The sequence below is a fragment of the Plasmodium berghei genome, assembly GCF_900002375.2.
Source record: "Plasmodium berghei ANKA genome assembly, chromosome: 13".
Classification (NCBI taxonomy): domain Eukaryota; phylum Apicomplexa; class Aconoidasida; order Haemosporida; family Plasmodiidae; genus Plasmodium; species Plasmodium berghei.
This window is the reverse complement of record NC_036171.2, coordinates 2,039,753-2,058,840: the sequence shown is the minus strand read 5'-3', so window position 1 is coordinate 2,058,840 and position 19,088 is coordinate 2,039,753. Positions and strand designations below refer to the sequence as shown.

At 22.3% G+C, this 19,088-nt stretch overlaps 6 protein-coding genes and 2 non-coding genes across 8 annotated transcripts; 5 read left to right on the top strand and 3 right to left on the bottom strand.

Moving 5' to 3' along the window:
• Positions 1 to 399: 399 nt before the first annotated feature.
• Positions 400 to 1,225, top strand: PBANKA_1354400 (60S ribosomal protein L18, putative; the record flags this gene model as incomplete). Its single annotated transcript, XM_034567179.1, has 2 exons — positions 400 to 435; positions 707 to 1,225. 2 exons carry the CDS (start codon positions 400 to 402, stop codon positions 1,223 to 1,225), a joined length of 555 nt encoding a protein of 184 aa, XP_034423701.1.
• Positions 1,226 to 2,006: 781 nt separating this feature from the next.
• Positions 2,007 to 2,114, top strand: PBANKA_1354380. The gene has a single exon (XR_002688188.1). It is a non-coding gene; the product is annotated as a U6 spliceosomal RNA (small nuclear RNA).
• A 415-nt stretch (positions 2,115 to 2,529) lies between these two features.
• On the bottom strand, positions 2,530 to 2,603 carry PBANKA_1354351. Its single transcript has one exon. It is a non-coding gene; the product is annotated as a tRNA-Arg (tRNA).
• A 1,405-nt stretch (positions 2,604 to 4,008) lies between these two features.
• Positions 4,009 to 5,822, bottom strand: PBANKA_1354300 (sodium-dependent phosphate transporter, putative; the record flags this gene model as incomplete). Its single annotated transcript, XM_034567178.1, has 2 exons — positions 4,009 to 4,079; positions 4,166 to 5,822. The coding sequence occupies 2 exons, from the start codon at positions 5,820 to 5,822 to the stop codon at positions 4,009 to 4,011; spliced, it is 1,728 nt and encodes a 575-aa protein (XP_034423700.1).
• Positions 5,823 to 8,378: 2,556 nt separating this feature from the next.
• On the bottom strand, positions 8,379 to 8,925 carry PBANKA_1354200 (mitochondrial pyruvate carrier protein 1, putative; the record flags this gene model as incomplete). Its single annotated transcript, XM_034567177.1, has 2 exons — positions 8,379 to 8,599; positions 8,829 to 8,925. The coding sequence occupies 2 exons, from the start codon at positions 8,923 to 8,925 to the stop codon at positions 8,379 to 8,381; spliced, it is 318 nt and encodes a 105-aa protein (XP_034423699.1).
• Positions 8,926 to 10,938: 2,013 nt separating this feature from the next.
• On the top strand, positions 10,939 to 12,242 carry PBANKA_1354100 (ras-related protein Rab-11B, putative; the record flags this gene model as incomplete). The annotated part of the gene is made up of 5 exons (XM_034567176.1): positions 10,939 to 10,999; positions 11,161 to 11,226; positions 11,383 to 11,441; positions 11,579 to 11,800; positions 11,964 to 12,242. 5 exons carry the CDS (start codon positions 10,939 to 10,941, stop codon positions 12,240 to 12,242), a joined length of 687 nt encoding a protein of 228 aa, XP_034423698.1.
• A 1,121-nt stretch (positions 12,243 to 13,363) lies between these two features.
• On the top strand, positions 13,364 to 14,731 carry PBANKA_1354000 (RNA lariat debranching enzyme, putative; the record flags this gene model as incomplete). Its single annotated transcript, XM_034567173.1, has 1 exon — positions 13,364 to 14,731. The coding sequence occupies one exon, from the start codon at positions 13,364 to 13,366 to the stop codon at positions 14,729 to 14,731; it is 1,368 nt and encodes a 455-aa protein (XP_034423697.1).
• An 834-nt stretch (positions 14,732 to 15,565) lies between these two features.
• On the top strand, positions 15,566 to 18,946 carry PBANKA_1353900 (conserved Plasmodium protein, unknown function; the record flags this gene model as incomplete). The annotated part of the gene is made up of 1 exon (XM_034567172.1): positions 15,566 to 18,946. One exon carries the CDS (start codon positions 15,566 to 15,568, stop codon positions 18,944 to 18,946), a length of 3,381 nt encoding a protein of 1,126 aa, XP_034423696.1.
• Between the last annotated feature and the right edge of the window lie 142 nt (positions 18,947 to 19,088).

Genomic DNA, 19,088 nt, shown 5'->3' with positions numbered 1-19,088 from the left:
TGTATGTATGTATGTATGTATGTATGTATGTATGTATGTATGTATGTATGTATGTATGTATGTATGTATGTATGTATGTATGTATGTATGTATGTATGTATGTATGTATGTATGTATGTATGTATGTATGTATGTATGTATGTATGTATGTATGTATGTATGTATGTATGTATGCATGTATGCATGTATGTATATATATATTATATGCTTTTTGTATATAAATATTGTCTGTATATGTAATTATTATATATGCCTTTATGTTAATATGTTTTTTTTCATGGTCATAAAACTTTATGAATTAAATAATTTATATTACATAGACTAAGAGCCTAATTATATTTATTATTATTATTATTTTTCCCTACCCTCACTTTATAGTATATTAATTTTACCGCAAAAATGGATAATATTAAAGATAAATCATTAAAAATAAATGTAAGTAGAAGAATAAAAAACTTTTAGTATATAATTTTTACACGAGAAATAATATATTTATAATATTATGCTGATTTATTCCAAGAATATACAAAATTATGTTGTTTTTCGATTTTTTCATTTTCCCTACAATTCACTTCTTTTTTATACAAAATATTGTGTATATTGTTAATTACTATACTATTTTGAAACAATCAATTATATATATTTGTATATTCATTTTGTTGTTAATATTATATTTATATATATTTTTTTTTTTATCGCTTAACAGATTTTTCAATATCACGTTGTTGGAAGAGCAACACCAACAGATAAAAACCCAAACCCCAATGTTTATAGAATGTGCATTTTTGCAAAAAATGACACAAATGCAAAATCTCGATTCTGGTACTTTATGAAAAAAATACATAAACTAAAAAAATCAAATGGTGAGTTATTAGCTTGTGAACAAATCAGAGAAAAAAATCCATTACGTGCTAAAACATATGGAGTATTATTAAGATATGATAGTAGAACAGGTACACATAATATGTACAAAGAATTTAGAGATACAACTAAAGAAGGAGCCATTGCTCAATTATATTCAGAAATGGCTGGAAGACATAGAGCTAGAGCATCATCCATTAATATAATTAGGATTTCTGAGATAAGTATGCAACATGCTAAAAGACCACATATTAAACAATTACTAAAGAAAAGACTAAGGTTCCCTGCTTTACATTTACCAACCTTAGCAAAAGAATATAAAAGAAAATATGCACCAACACGACCATCCACATATAGAATGTAGAATGTATAGTATTTATGATAAATGCGGTACATATCATGGGAATAAAAATATAAAAAATGTGGCTATTTTTTAATTTCTTTAAAAAAAGAGTTAGACCAACAAATTCCTTAGTTTGGTATAAGTTTTATGCTATTTCGATTATTACATTATAAAGAGTTAAGAAATGTTGATATAATTGCATGAATTATATATATATTGCACACACCTATATATCGAGAACTATTGTTTCCTTTTTTGTTTTTTTATTTTTAATTAAAATGTAAATATAAACTCACAAAATGAATGAATAAATAAATAAATAAATAAATAAAAAATGTTAAATCGTGTTAAACCGCGTGCTTCATGTGATATGGCAAGCGATTAATGGCCATTTTATCCATTTTTATAATTTGATAAAAAATTAAAACAAATAAATGTAATGTTAATTATATTTTGTACTATAAATATTATTCTCTACTTCACGCAAATGTAACACTATCCAACTACACTCATAATGTTTAAAGAAAATTGGCATTGTTTTACCATTTTTTTAAAACAAAAAAAGAATAAAATACTTTCGTATTATTTAGCTAAAATTGTACTAAATTTCATACCAAAAAAAAATATATATATGTATGCAGCTAATATTTATTTGATAAGTTTTTATGTAAATAATATTTAATTAAAAAAAAAATTACATAGCATGCCGAATGCACTATTCATTTTATGGGGGTAATTTTTTGAGTAACCATTTTTACTTTTTTTTTACATATGCGCATACTTCGAGTTATACAATATTATTGGCTCTCTACGGAGATGCCGTTTGCTAAAATTGGAACGATACAGAGAAGATTAGCATGGCCCCTGCGCAAGGATGACACATGACGTTCGAGAAGGAATGTAAATTTTTTTTTTAGTTTTTTTTTTCAAATATTATAAAATATACTGTGTATGTACATTTAATATAGATATATTTTACATATTTTTAAAAAAAAATAAAAATGAACTATATATTTGGAAAATTATATACATTCAATATTTATAAATTTTTTTAAATGGTAAAAATTAAATAATTTTTTATCCCCAAATTGAAAAGTGTATAATATTTTAATATTTACCCATTTAAAAAAATTTAATTGTAAAATTATCAATTATAAAGGGTATATTTCTTCAATAAAACGTCGTAAAGTATAGAGCGTTTTAATTAAATAAAATTGTAAATTATATTTCGTGATATTATAACATTTTTTTAACTAAAAAAGCAAAAGTCAAAAAATATTATTTTAAATTTTCATCCATTTTGTTATTTAAAAAACTTGTAAAGTTACCTCCGGCGGGATTCGAACCCGCAACCTTTGGATTAGAAGTCCAACGCGCTATCCAATTGCGCCACGAAGGCTACGTGATCAGTTCATAGTTTATTTGTTAATTATTAATTTATTATGTTGTATAGATTTTACCCTTAAAATTTATTTATATTTAATGCATATATAATATATGGTTTTGATATATTTAAAATGATAAAATTTTACTGTGCTTTTATTCGTATTTAATCTGATAAATAATTATAAAATATTAATATAATAATTTGATTGCTTTGAATTATTATTTATTATTGTAGAACTTAAGGCTAAGTCAATTTTTTTTTTTTATTTGGCTATAATTGTGTAAAAAGTTTATTTTTTTTTAAAATATCAACTAAATATCATATGCTTATTTTATATATGCTATAATTTATATGTTCAAATTTTATGTATACCGTTTTATTTTGGTTATTTTTGTTATTTTATGATGCTAATATAAATAACAAATAGTAGTAAGGCAATCCAACTTAAGAAATAAATATATACTTAAATCTTGGAAATTATAAAATAATACCCTTTAAATAGTTTAATATCACATTAATTATTTGTGTGTAATTAAAAGCAGAATAGCTATTTTTAAGTCTTTCTTTTTCCAAAAAGATGCCAATTTTTTGTACCTTCTACGCATTTATATGCTTAGCCTAAATAAATATTTATGTTTGCAATATATAAGCATACACTACATATAAAAAAATATAAAATGCTTGAAATAAAAAAAGAGATATATGCATAGCCAATTATATATATATAATAATAATAAAAATTTCTGGATTATTTAAAAAAAATAATAAATATACGAATTATATTAAAAGTTGTTTAAAATAATTTTTGCATATAAATATATTTTTTTTTCATAATATGTAATGTTTGAAAAATATAACTCAATCATTATTCTATTTATATATGAAGTTATAATGTTTCTCTTTCCCTAACGAATAAATTTATGTATTAATTAATTGTACAAAAGTAAATCATATATAATTAAATTATATGTATTTTTTTCACTCCACCAATGTGAGCAAAGCATTCAAAAAAATATATATAGCAAATAAAAGAACATGTTATATTATTGGTGTGAAAAAAAAATTCATGAATTGTATTTATTATAAAATAATCCCACATATATGGTATATGGGCATAATAGCTAATGAATTAGATATACAATTCGTAGTTCCAAATCTTTATGTTAATTTGAAACTAAAAAAACAATTAATTAGTGATATACATGCACATATGTTGCTTGTTGAGTAATATCATCCCTTCATAGAAAATTTAAAATAGTTGTCTTTTCTCTATATATGCATAAGTATATAATCATAAAAATAATTTTAAATCGAAAGTAATAATAAAATTCAAATTGAGGCAATAATGTTACAGAACTAAGGAAACACATCCTAGATCATACTACACAAACTCACATATCATAAAAAGAAATTTGTTTTAAGGATTTCTCATAATTACATAGGATGGGGTATAAGCCGCGAATGAAAAAATGGCTGCAGTTACGGAAGCTGTAAAAATAGAAAAATAGTAAAAATAGTACAAAATAATGCAATAATTCAAATATGCAAATAAAGCGAAGCAACTCAATTCTTACCGGAAAAAGATACAGTGATTATCCATGACAAAAATATGGTTCTGAATAGTTTTAAATTTACACATGATGTATTTAAATAGGAAAATGGGCAGAATGGCCTTTTTTTTACAGCCACGTTATTTGTATTGCTTTGCCCATTAGATATATCCTTATCGGTATTACCATTTTTATCATTTTCAAATATTCTTGCTTCAACTAATCCAAGTCCAATCACACTTGATACAGCACAATGTGTTGAACTTAACGGAATACCACAAATACTAAAAAATAAAACAACTAGGCCTGATATTAGTTCAATGGTAAAACCTCGAGACGGTGTTATTTTAATAAGTTTCATTCCAACTGTTTTAATAACTCTATATCCTAATATAGATAAACCTAAAGACATTGATAATCCACCAAATAATAATATATACCATTGTACTTTAATTTTTTCTTTAATTCCTGAATTATATGTATTAAATACAGCAGCAAATGGTCCTATAGCATTAGCTGTATCATTGGCACTTTGAGCAATTACTCCTAAAATAGCACTTATAATTTGTAAAGTTGCAAAAACTATTTCAGTATCTTGATCAAATGTTTCTATCACACTTTGTTCAATATCATTTTTTGTACCTGATTTGTTATTTCCATTATTATTTAATTCAGTTTTTGATACTTCAATTTGTTCATTGCTCATAATATTATCATTATTACCTTTATTTCCTTGATCTCTTAAACGTGGTATTTGAGTTTCATTTGATGCAACTGAATTCAAACTACTATTATTTCCATTGCATGCTGTATTTGGTTTTACATTTTGTTCAATATCATTCATATCTTGATTCTCAAATAATCTTTTTCTAAAATTATAACATTTTAATCTTTTGTTATATACTACATATATAAATATCGAACCAATTCCAGTTAATATTAATGATAAAATTATAGATGTTAAGGTGGCATAAACTACATGTCCTGAACTCCAATCTTGAAGGTAACATGGAGATTCATATACAATATTATTACCTTGTTTCATTCTACACTTTGTGTTTAATACTATCGGATTTTGATATACTAAGAATACACTAAAAGGCAGGGTTATAAGAAAAATTAATATCCAATACCATTTTTTAATTATTTCAAATGAATTTTTTTTTCTTAATATTAAACTTCGCATTGTACTAAAAGCTATAGCTGAACAACTTCCTGCTAATAATGGGGCTGCAAACCATGATATAAGTATACTTTGAATTTTTCCCCATTTTATTGAATCAGCATGTCCTGCTGATAATCCAAAACCAAGTAAAGCCCCTACAATACTATGTGTTGTAGATACAGGCAATCCCAAACAGGTTGCTATAGCTAGCCACAAACTAGCACCAACAAGGGCACTAAACATACCTAACATTAAAAATTCTGGCGCATTGTAAAATGCTTCAAAGTTTATTATTTTCGAACGTATTGAATCAGTTACTGTTCCACCTAATAAAGAAGCGCCTAATGCTTCAAAAAAAAAGGCAATTAATAATGCTTTTTTTATAGTTAAAGATTTTGCTCCAATAGAAGTACTAAATGTATTTGCTATATCATTTGCTCCAGTTACAAATGCCATAAAAAAACATGCGACTCCACTAGCGATGACCAACCATAACATACTGGGATCTGCTATCATTTGCTTGTTCTATCTTTTGTCTTATTGCGCACTCTAAAAAAAAAAAATATATATATATGTGCAATTGTATATAAATTGTAAATAAAACGAAAGGGTAAGATGAAAAAAAAAAAAAAAAAGAGGATAAAATTCTCTAATGTTTAATTTTTTTTAATGTGTAAATTCTTACCTTGTTATCTCTTAAATATTATTTTCCTCCTAAAATAGCCTATAATAAAATATATGTCTGCTAGTTTTATTTTGTCTACTTAATTTGTCTTGTAGTTTAACTAGCATGCACTGTTTTTATGTTTTTATGCGGCCTCGGCACTAATTGTTTGTATATATATATATTATATATAATATTTGTTAAATCTTTAAAATGGTTTTCGAATATCTAGAAAATAATTTAATAAAAAAATTAACAATTTTTGTTAATCTTATACTAAATAACTTAAATAAAATACACATATATGAATTTATTATACATAATTTTGTAAAGCTCAAAGCTTTTATTTAATTATAAATAATGTGTGGCTAATATTAAAAAGATTTAAAAATGTCTAGATAAAAAAAATATCAATTATATACAACTTTTCATAGATTTTAATGAAATTTAAATAAACAACTATGACATACATATAATGTTTAAATAAAATATGTATTATAGAACACGTCTGAAAATATATATCATATATGCATGTACATAATTTTTAATTAAGGCAAATATATTGTATATAATAAAAAAAATACAATGATTAAATATATGTATAAATAAATAAATACAATTCTTTTAATTTATCTAATATACTTTTATATACATGCGCAATGCACTTATATAGTTATTAAGCTATATATATATGTATATATATTTATTTATATTGATGGATATATATTATTAATGAGAAATTTCAAATATGTTTTTGCGTTATATATACTTTGCATAAAATATGAACAAAAACGAATTTTATACAAATAAATAAGTCTCCTTAGTTTGTGTTCATTTTTTTTATTCACGCATTAATATATAATGATGTTTTTTTTTTCCATTTTAAGAAAAAACTTTTTGCGCAAAAATGTCCTATATATATGTATATGTATAATTTATACAAAAATTATATAAAATTTTTTTTTTCAATATTTAAAACTCATATAAAATAAATAAAAATATATCTAGTAGTTATGATTTGTTTTAATCATAAATTTCATATACTTTTTTTCTTTATTTAATTCTTACTTGTTAACTCTCTACAATATATTATATATCTGAAAAATATTTATAGCACCAAAATTATATATTTATTTTCACTTAATATAGTGTTATTAATATTTAAGGAAATTTATTTTGTATATATTTCTCGATTGTTATAAAAGGACAAAATGGAAAAAACAAATACATATAATTAAAAGAGTAAAAAAAAAAAATTAATAATAAAACACAAGAATATTTTTTTTTTCGAATTAAAATTAAGGCTTTTTAACATTATATATAATTCATATAATAATACAACATATTATATAATACATATTTCACTTTTTACTAATATTATGATAGCATTTAAAGCTAAAAGGGGGCAACTTGAAAAGAAAGAATAAAAAGAAAATTAGCATATAATTTGAGAAATTTCTTGCTTATATATAATAAAATGGGAAAAAAAAAATATGAATTGAAAATTTGAAAAAATAAATTAATTAATAAGAGTTCAAATATAAAATTTGCATGAATATAACCCAACAAAAGCACAAAAAAAGGTAGATTCTCTTTAAACGTTGCATATCCTTGTTTTATTTCGGAACTTAGTTACATACCTTTCAGGATATTATATGTTCTTTCTTTTTTTATTATGCTTTTATAGTTTCATTATTTTTACATGCTTTTATTTTCCAAAGGTTAATATCTTTATTAAAAAAAAACACATTAATATTAAGTATTTAATTAATGCTCATCATAATAATCGAATAAAATAAATGGGCTTATATCTACTATTATAAAGAGCATATATTATATGTTAATTTGCGATTTTAAGGAATGTATTCAAAGTTTATGTTTATTATACCATATATAAAATAAACTACATTTACCAAAATCTTATGATATATCTTTTTTTTCCTTTTATTTAGTTTTTTTTAAGCATACAATTTTCATGCTTCACTATGAAAGCACCATTTAATAAAAATTAATATCGCAAGTTTATAAAAAATTGGGTACAAAAAAATAAACTATAAAAATTGATGAAAAAAATTATATATACTATAAAACATCTTTATTGTAAATGCAACTAAATTGAGCTATTTGTATATATTTTTCTCACAATGTGCAGTCTTATATATATTTAAAAAATAGTAATAAAGCAACTGCTGAATTGGCTAATAAATAAATTGATGCCAAACCAAATTCTACAAAATTGTGAAAAAAAAAATATATATAAATATATACCATTGTTATACAATGAAAAACGATCGTGAAATTCAAAATTTATAAATTTTTCGCGTTGTAAAAATATTAACATAAAAATATGACGTAGGGAGGTGATTAATTTTTAGGTATGTCCTTTGTTTACATGATTAGGTATGTTTTTAGTTGGTTGCTAACATCAATTTATTATCTGAACCGTATTTTAACTTTCGAAATAGTAAAACACTTTGAACTAATGTGTTTGTGGCATGGCATGCAAAAAGCAAATAATTTTTAGGTTTAATTGCAAGTGAATATCTCATAAATAATAAACTATAAACAACTAAGACTGATGTCATTTTCTCAGACACATACATAGGATTTTTCTTTAAGTCGTTACATCCTGTGTTAAAAATAAAAAGGGAAAAATAAAATGTGTGTGTTTTTTTTTTTATGTATGCACACAATGTTGTATAAATAAAGTTTCCACACAAAACATTCACGTTTTAAATTGCACACAACAATGATATATCGTTAGTTTTTGATAAAGGTATTTCATAATAATAGTAATAATAATTATTATTAGTATTATTATGAAGAATATAATTCTTTTAAAAGTATAAGAAAGTTACCTGCAATAACAAAACCCCAATTTGCTAAGGGTGCCCAGAACATAATGTTAAATGCATTTTTCTTTACATTTTGAAAAAGTAATTTAAATTTTGACATTTTGAAACTTACATGTATTTAAAAAAATTTTATACACATTAATATTTATTCTTTAAATTTTATTATAATAACAAAAAAATCTTAAAATCCTATTTTCTTAAAATGGAAAAAATTGTGTAAAAATTATATATATTTATAGGCTATATCAATTTTTTTTTTATCAAAGGAAAATATTACGTTTAAATCAAAATATACTAAATGAAATCATTTTAAAATAATAACCAATGTTATTATAGCACATATAAATATGTAATATAAATAGTAGACTAATTGTTATATTCCCTTCTTATGAAAAATATATATATAAATTTCCAATTAAATAATCCATTAAATAACGATCTAAATATCAAAATGATCAAACATGTTTTATAAAAATAAGTTATTTTTTTGTAAAAATCCATACTACATGTTTACACACTAAAATCTCTTACCCACATTGAGTATGAACAAATAGGGATAAATAAACAAAAAATTAAATAACGAAATATAGAAAGGTAAATAAAAGAAGGTTTCAATTCGTAATACATTCTTTTCCTTTTATTTGGCTATTTTGAGACTTTTTTATATATATACATTTTTGTTTAATTTATTTATGTACATACGAAATTTTGTATTTTTCTATAAACCTGGGTTACAGCTTTGGAAAAATAAATACACACACATAGCATGTAAACAAAAATTATGCGTTTTATTTGGAATAAATTAAAAATAATTTTAAAAGATTAATAATATTTGAAATTCTAAAAATATGCTACATATATATATATTCGTACATTTTAAATACGCAAAAGATAAGACGCATTTTACCCTCTTGTATTCACACCCAGAGATTAAACTGTATAACTTTTTTTTTAAAATTAAATTCAATAAATTAGTTGCATATAAATAAAAGAATAATAGCTTAAATAATTATAATTTTTGTTAATTATTCTAAAATAACAGGAACATATATCAAATGTTTATATATTAAAAACTGGAAAATATATACAACAGACTTGTATATTGTTTTTATAATATGTAATGCGCATACTATTACACAAAATAAATACACATAGATATGTTGAGGATATATTTCACCCTTTGCACAATATATACACATTTTTTTTATATGTATATGTATTTTATTTAATTTATCTTATTTACCCATCTATTAATATAAAGAAAATTGATAATATTGAGGAACCAAGGGCATATTAAAAAATTTTCCAAATAAAACAAATAAAAAATAAAAAATAAAAACAAAAAATTGATAAAATAATATTAATTTACTATGTATACATATATTTAATAAAAAAATGAGGATAGTGTGAAATTGAAAATGTACAAAAATTAATAAAATGCAAATACGTAAATCATCAAATTTTTAAAATTTTATGTACTACTTTTTAGTATTAATTTTTTTATTATATACATTTTTTTCTTTTAATAAATATTTGTTATCTTCTAGTGAATAAAACATTGTTATTTTTTCGTATTCTTTACCAATTTTGCTAAATAAGGGCATTTTGTTTATATTATCTGTTTAAATAGTGAAAATACATTGATTATATTATTTTTTTTATAATACATAAATGTGTATACTTTTACATCCTATTTTATCTTTTTTAGTAATTAAAATTGGGAAACACAATTAAAGGCTCCAAACTTAAATTATAACAGTAAATGTGATCGAGATACATATGGAATATTCCTTATATATATAAATTTATCAACCATTCATACATATATATATGTGTGTGTGTGCTTGTATGGCTATGCCAGATTGTTTCAAAAGGTTAATTAATTTATTTTTTAAAGGCAGACAATCCTTCTAAATTTAACAAAAATATTTTGGAAATTTCTTATAAAGAAAATTATGCTCATAAGTATGCATACTTACATATATGCCTATATCATTATTCTATATCGATTAACATCAATTTATATTTACCCTTCAAAAAAAATATTAACCAAATTTATAATCCAAAACCCAATATTGAGAGAATTTTTTTTTTTTTTTCTTAATTTAGAAAAATGTCTAATGAAGAGTATGACCATCTTTACAAAATAATTTTAGTAGGAGACGCAACTGTAGGTAAAGTATAGAAATTAGAAATTAGAAAAAAGAAAAAGAAAAAACCCATCTTTATAACACCAAGATAAATTTTAATATCCACTATAATATATCAGTAAAAATATATATATAACATTTTTTCGGAGTACTTATACTATTTTTTTTAATGTTAACTATTCCAGGTAAAACACATTTATTGTCGAGATATATAAGGGGGTCCCTTCCCAGTGTCGCAAAGGCAACAATTGGTAAAAAAAAAGAAAAAAGATATTTGTAATAAAGCATGTTAATGTTTTATAGTATAAATGATATGGCCAAAAGGGAAATAAACTTTATCCCAGCTTTTCCTCACTTTATGCAATTTTGCATTTTATACAAGTTTGTCCTTTTTTTACATTTGTTAGGTGTTGAATTTGCTACAAGAACTATCCCGCTGGCAGTAGGTGGTACAGTAAAGGCGCAGGTATGCTTCCACCATTCATTTTATTTTTTATAAAATTTGATGTATTATCAAATAGACAGTGTTGGCTTGCAAACGTTTCACAATTATTTTCCCCATACTTTTTACTCATTTTTCTTGTTTCGATATTACTAAATAAGATATGGGATACAGCAGGGCAAGAGAGATATAGAAGTATAACGAGTGCGCATTATAGACGAAGTGCGGGAGCAATATTAGTATATGATATAACAAAAAAAAAATCCTTTTTAAATATTTCAAAATGGCTAGAAGAAATAAGACAAAATTCTGAAAAAGACATTGTAATTATGCTTGTGGGAAATAAGGTAGATTTAGCAGAGGAAGATGAAACAAAAAGGAAGGTACTCATATTTATATGCACACATTTGATAATTAAAAAATTGTTTACGCATTATTTTACCATAAATTTTTAATATAACTCATAGTTGAAAATTGTTTCGATTTATATCCTTTTTAAAATATATATATTTATTAATTTTTTTTTTTTTTTAATTTCTATTTTAGGTTACTTACGAACAAGGAGCAAGTTTTGCCAAAGAAAATAATTTATTTTTTTCTGAAGCATCAGCTGTTTCTAAATTAAATGTAAAACATATTTTTGAAAATTTGTTACAAGAAATATATAATAATAGACTAAAAGATAGTAACAGTTGTTCCAGTACTCGAAGTCATGAAACATATGAAAGTGCCATACAAATAACTAATGCAAAAAATATAATAAAATTAAATGATACAAATGAGAAATATAATGAGAATAATCCTAATCAAATGAAATGTTGTTGAAATTTATTCAAATAAAAATAGCAAAAAAATATGTAAATTTCCATGCACATACATATGTAAATATATATAGGTGACTAAATTATAAATAATATTTAATTGTTATGTGTATATGGAATGTGGCGAAATTATTTTTTTTTTATTTAGAAATATAGAAATCACACTTATATATTCATATATTATTTTCTATTGTTTGTGCTTTGTTATTATAATAAAATAGGAAAATGAACATATTATAATTACATGTATATATTCCCAATATTTTTATTTGTATCTTGGAATATATTTTTTATGTCTTTATTTGTTGTATGCTTTTACATACATGCTATACCGAGACATTTTAATTTTATGTTCCTTATCACTTTTTATTTCACCATTATTTAATACTTCAACAGTTCGTTGTTCATAAGTTTTTATTTTTTTTTTTTTGTGATGATGTGTTGTATTATTCATAGAATTTGCTTATTTTTTATATCTTTCCAATGGTCTCATTTAACTTACAATTTTTAGTATATATATAGTTTTACTATTTTTTATTTTTTGAGAAAAATCGAACATTCATTTTTTTCATTATTATTTACCCTTTTAATATAAATCAGTTATTGTGCAAAATTTTAATTTCCCAGCTCACTCTACATAAATATTATATAAACTGGTTTAAGATATATTTTTTTAAAACATTTTTTTCCAAATTTTGTACAGTTCATATTAATTCATAATAAAAAAAAAATATAATTTTTACCTTACATAATAAATACTGAAAAAAAATATTATTAAAATTTATTTTTTCTCTTGCACCTTTGAAATAGAAAAGGGGGGATATTACGAAATGTGTCAATTTCTCAATTCATCATTCCATATATTTATGTTTTTTTAGTTTTAGTAAATTTATTCCCTAAAATAAAAGGATGGTAATATTTTTCTACTAAAATAAGTATAAATATGCAAAAAAAAAAAAATTTAAGTTAAACAATTGGGAGTATATCACATTTAAAATTTAATATGGATCTATAAAATGCTAAGATAAAAAAGTCTAACAAAATTAAATGTCATAGAAAAACCAAATATTGTGATTTTTCAAAATAATAATTTTTTTTTTTTTAATTTCAAATTTACCAACTCAAATGATTGTAGCAGTTGTTGGATGTACACATGGGGAACTGGATTTGGTTTATAACACATTAAATAAATTAGAGAAAGAAAATAATTTTAAAGTTAATATAGTAATATGTTGTGGTGATTTTCAAAGTATTCGATATAATATTGATAATGAATCCTTAAATGTACCTAATAAATATAAAAAAGAAGTAAATGACTTTACAAAATATTTTAGCGGAGAAAAAAAAGCAAAAATATTAACAATTTTTATTGGAGGTAATCATGAAGCTATGAATGTTTTGAAACAATTATATTATGGTGGTTGGGTTGCTCCAAATATTTATTATTTAGGATATTCAAATGTTCATAATATAAATGGCATAAGAATATGTAGTCTAAGTGGTATATACAAAAAATATAATTTTTATAAAACATATAATGAATGCTATCCATATAATAATGCTTCTAAAGTAAGTGCATATCATATACGCAAATATGAAATTGAAAAATTAAAAATATTAAAAAATAAAGTTGATATAATTGTCACTCATGATTGGCCAAATAATATTGAAAAACATGGAAATTTAAATGACTTATTAAAATCTAAATCTTATTTCAAAACAGAAATTTTAACTAATACATTAGGAAATCCACAAACCGAAATTTTGTTAAATAAATTAAAACCAAATTTTTGGTTTGCAGCTCATTTACATGTAAAATATTCATCTATTTATATTCACAATGATAAAATAAATTATACCAAATTTTTATCTTTAGATAAAGCTGAGCCTCATAGGCATTTTATACAAATTTTAAATTTCGAAAAAATTCAAAATTCTTTGCAACTTAAGATGGATCATGTTCCAAACACCCTCAAGTCTGCTCCACAAAATCTCGACCCCCTATCTAGCGACCCAGAAAAAGAAACGGAAAAAGTTGAAGCAGAAAAAGGAGAGCCAGAAAAAGTGGAAGCAGAAAAAGAGGGGACTAATGATAATGTGAATTCCATTTTGGAAGAAAACCAAAAATTGGTAGGCACTTCGATAGATGAAAAAGAAAAATATTATTTATGTTATGACATAGAATGGCTAGCTATAATAAAAGCTAATCACAATTTGATTTCTATAAATAGTGATAAAAATTATAATTTAGAAGATTTAAAATATCCAACAAATGAAGATTTTGAATTTGTTAAAGAAAAATTAAAAAAATTAAAACAAATTTCTATAAATGGAAAACAATATTATCCTATAAATGGTTACAATACACCAAATTATAAAAATTTAATAGAACAAAGAAAATATTTTTTAAATCTTTTGGATTTAGAAGAACTTAGTATATATAATGGCTATGAACTTAACTTTTTTAATGAAGAATTCAAAAAATTAAATTAACAAATGTCCAAAGAAAATTCTCAAATTTTGATAGAACAAGAAACAGACATGTTTGAATGAACAAAATTAAAAATGTTTTTTCAGTATATATTACAACATTATTCCATTATATATATGACCCCTTTCATATAATTATCTTATATTCTTCTTTCTGATAAAGAATTTAACTTTTTTTCAATAAGCCATTTAGCCCATTTTATATATATACATATATTTGTTTTAAGATAAGCTATTTTTTTTTTCCTTTCTCCCATTTTTTTAAACGACATTAAATGTGTGCTTTTCATAATTTATGCTAAAAATTTGTTAATAAAAAAATATAGATATTTTATATATTTGGGACTTTTTTCATAATTTGAAGAAACGAACAAATCTTATCTTTTTTTGAATGTGTATTTACATTCCTGTTTTTTTATTTTTTCACACCCTGAAATATAACTATGTGTGTGCAAAAAATATTAAAAAAAAAAAATAGTAGTAATAATAATATAAGCATATGGTTGGGGTAAGCATATATACGAATTCAAATATAAACACAACTGTCTTCTATATTTCTTAGTTTTGTTATTTTTCAAAAATATTCCCCAAACTTGTAACTCCTCAAAAGTAAAATATTTTAAACATTGTCATTTATTTTTAAATGAATTCATGTCTTTATTTTCAATTTATATACACATAAAATTGTATATATTTTTATATATATTTCCTTATTCGTTTCATTAATCAAATTAGCTACTTTGAAAAAAAAAAAAAGGTAAAATAGACAATACACATTTCTTAACCATTAAAACCAATGATTTTTTTTTTATTATAAGGATTTTTTAATTTCACATAATGAATACTTTTGTGGAAAATGGTGATATAAATAAAAATGAAAAAGAATGTGGTCATAATAATGATAATATATTTAGAGTTATCCCGAAAAAATTACTTAATTCATCAAATATTATACATGTAAAAAAAGAAGATAAGGATTATATACTAGTTGATAAAAAAAATGGAAATATATCTAAAAGTGAAAATATAGAAATATGCTTAAAAAAAAATATGCATATAACTTATAACAAAGAGATTAAAAAAAATGGAGAAAAAAAAAATCCAGACAAATTATTAAAATTTAGTGAAACTCGAAAAATTTGCAAAAATTTTAATTACAATAAATACTACGAAAGAGTCAAAAAATGGAAAGAAAAAAGATGTCCAAAATTAAAGGAACAAAATAATTTCATCAAAATTGGAAAAATTAAAATAAATAAAAAAAATGGTGCAAAAATTGAATCCAAACAAAATAAATATAAAAAGGCAATAAAACAAAATTCTGTTATATATGGGATTATACAAAAAAGGGAAAAACAAATAACCAAACTTGATTCTAACAATCCACATCCTAATCAGATTAACCAAGAAAAAGAGACTAAGGCTAATGATGAAATTAAATCAAACAATATAAATAATATGAAACTTGAAAAATGTATTAATCATCAAAATAATGATAAAGGTAATATTTGTACCAATACAAAATTTAATGGAATTTGTAAAGAAATAAATTATAATAATTTGTCTCATACTTATAGAAACATAGAAATTTCAAATGAAACAAACATAAATATACCATATTCAAATAAAACTTTTATGGATAGTTTTAACAATTTAAATTTTTTAAATAATAATTCAAATAACCCTACTATTATTCTATCATCTAATGAAACAAATACTGTTGATTTTGAAAACAATTATTTTTTAAACATGAATGATGAAAATATGATTCAAATAAAAAAATATATCAATAGCATTGACCAAACTAAATACACTTTTGATCATTTATATCCTCGAAAGGTATTTACTGAAGATATTTTTGATGAATTAACAAAAAAAAACAACCAAAATAAAAGTAATACATATGAACAACCTTTTCTGACCATTTACAATCCATATTCTCATATAAATATCACTTCTGAGAAAGTCATAAAAAAAGAAACACATAATTTGATAAATGGGGCTATTAAGACTAGTATATATAAAGAAAGAAATGAAATAGACAACAAATCTGTCGAATACAATGATAACAATAATATCCTAATTAATAACGATTTAGAACATTATAAGAAATTTTGTAAAAATAATAAAAATAAATTTAACTATTTAAAATTTACAAATAAAAAAAATAATAATTCCTCATATTTAAATATCAAAAACCCATTTATGTATGCATATAAGAGGGTAAAATTGCTTGAAAATATTAAGAATGAGACGGATAGAAAAAATAAAAAAATGAAAAAAAATTGTCTCGAGTATGATATTGATCAAAAAAAAGCTAATTATAACGAATCGAATACAATAGCTAGTTTGTGCGAAAAAACTTATCAAAATATAAACTCTGATTCAATAAATAATAGTGAAAATGAAAATAATAAAAAGACACTTAAAAATAATTTTGAAAAATATAAATATTCTACATGTGAAAATTTTTCATTTAATAATGATTTAATAATCGATAAAACCCAACTTCATAATTTTAGCATAACTTTTGAAAATTACAGAAAAATTTATAAAAATATTTCGAGCATTAAAAAAAAAAAAATAAAACCAAAAAAATTACTAAACTCAATGGTTCTTAATATAAATTGGCTAAGTAAACCAATCAAGATAAGACAATCAGATCCAATACAAAACCAATTAAACCCCAAATGGGAAATTCCAAATACAAATAGCAACATATTAAAACCCTCTTTAATTGCTCACAAAATTATGCAGGTATCCGAAGAAATTGTAAATCCTAACACACACAAGAAACTAATACAAATTACTGAAAAATTGATTGAAAGAAATTTTGATCTATTTTTATGTCTATTTATGAAATATGAACACCAAGATAATTATCTTTTTTGTTTAATATTTGACAATGAATTAACTAAAGATTCATTTTTTTATCAAAGTTGTGTAAAACCAATGATTGACAATTATAAGAAATTAAAATGCGAAAAAGTTAGAAATGAAAAAAGATGGGATGGGGAGCATATAGAACCACAATACTATAAATCGATACAAATAAATAAAATTATTATAGAAATTATGATACCAACCATAAAAAAAAAATATTTTAGTCACCTGACTAAGCTATACAAAGAGAAAAAAAAATGTTCATCTGAAGTAGATTCTTCGGATGAATTAGAAAAAGAAATCAGAAATATTAATATAAAAATCAAAAATATTAATATTACAAAATCTATGAATGCTAAAGAAGAAAAAGATAAAAATATTTCTAATAAAAAAAATAATAATTATGAAAAAAAAATAAAATTAATTGATAAGCCAAATTGGAGTAATAAAAAAAATATTCAAAAATTATTAAAAAGACAACATAATTATAATCCTTTTACTATTTTTGGAACGAGCATAACAGAAGTAAATCTCGAAGAAATATTTACTTTAGATGTATACAATAATTATGTAACGAATGAAGATAGATTTAAAAACAAAATTTTATATGAATTATATATAACCGATTATATACAAAATTTATATGAAAAAATAGACAGTCAAGAATGGACTATTGCTTTAGATACACTAAAAAAACATTGGAAATATTTTACTAATTTAGAATGCAATATGTTCTTAGATCCTCTACTATTAGAAGAAATATTATGGTATATTGATAATAATAAAATGTATAAAGATAAAAGTATGAAAATATATACCTATGAAAAATGCTTTTGCCCTACCCCTGATCCAAGTAACGAGCATAATTTAAATGATACGAAATATTTTACAAAATCTATGACAAAAAAATATACAACTGAAAAATCAGACAAATATAAAAACCTATCATTAAATGAATGTGCTACATGCCATTACGATGATTTTGTTTTAAAATATGATGACATTAATTTCGATCAAAATATATATTCAATTATGTATGCACACAAAAAAAAAATTATAAAAGAAAACATACTTTATAACATTCCTAGACCATCCTGCTCTTTTGAATATGATTCAGATTTTTTTCATAAGGTGCAAAAGCATATTTTCAGAAATAAAAAACTTACCCATAATAATAATAAAAAAAGCCCAGGATTTTTCACAGAAAATGAACCTTATATTATAAAATATAAACCAAAAAAATGGACCTCACAAAATTTGTTTGATAATTTCTTTTACAATTATTACTTATATAACTTCAATAAGAGGAGTAAAAAGTGCAATTCGATAATATGATATTCTCATTTTGTGATTTTCTACATTTTTCTTTTTTTTAAATAAAGTGTCTTACCCCTATATATACACCTTTTTTGGTATAGTTATGATTATTGTATTTTTATAAAAACACGCCCAAATATGCTAACAATTTCATATTTCC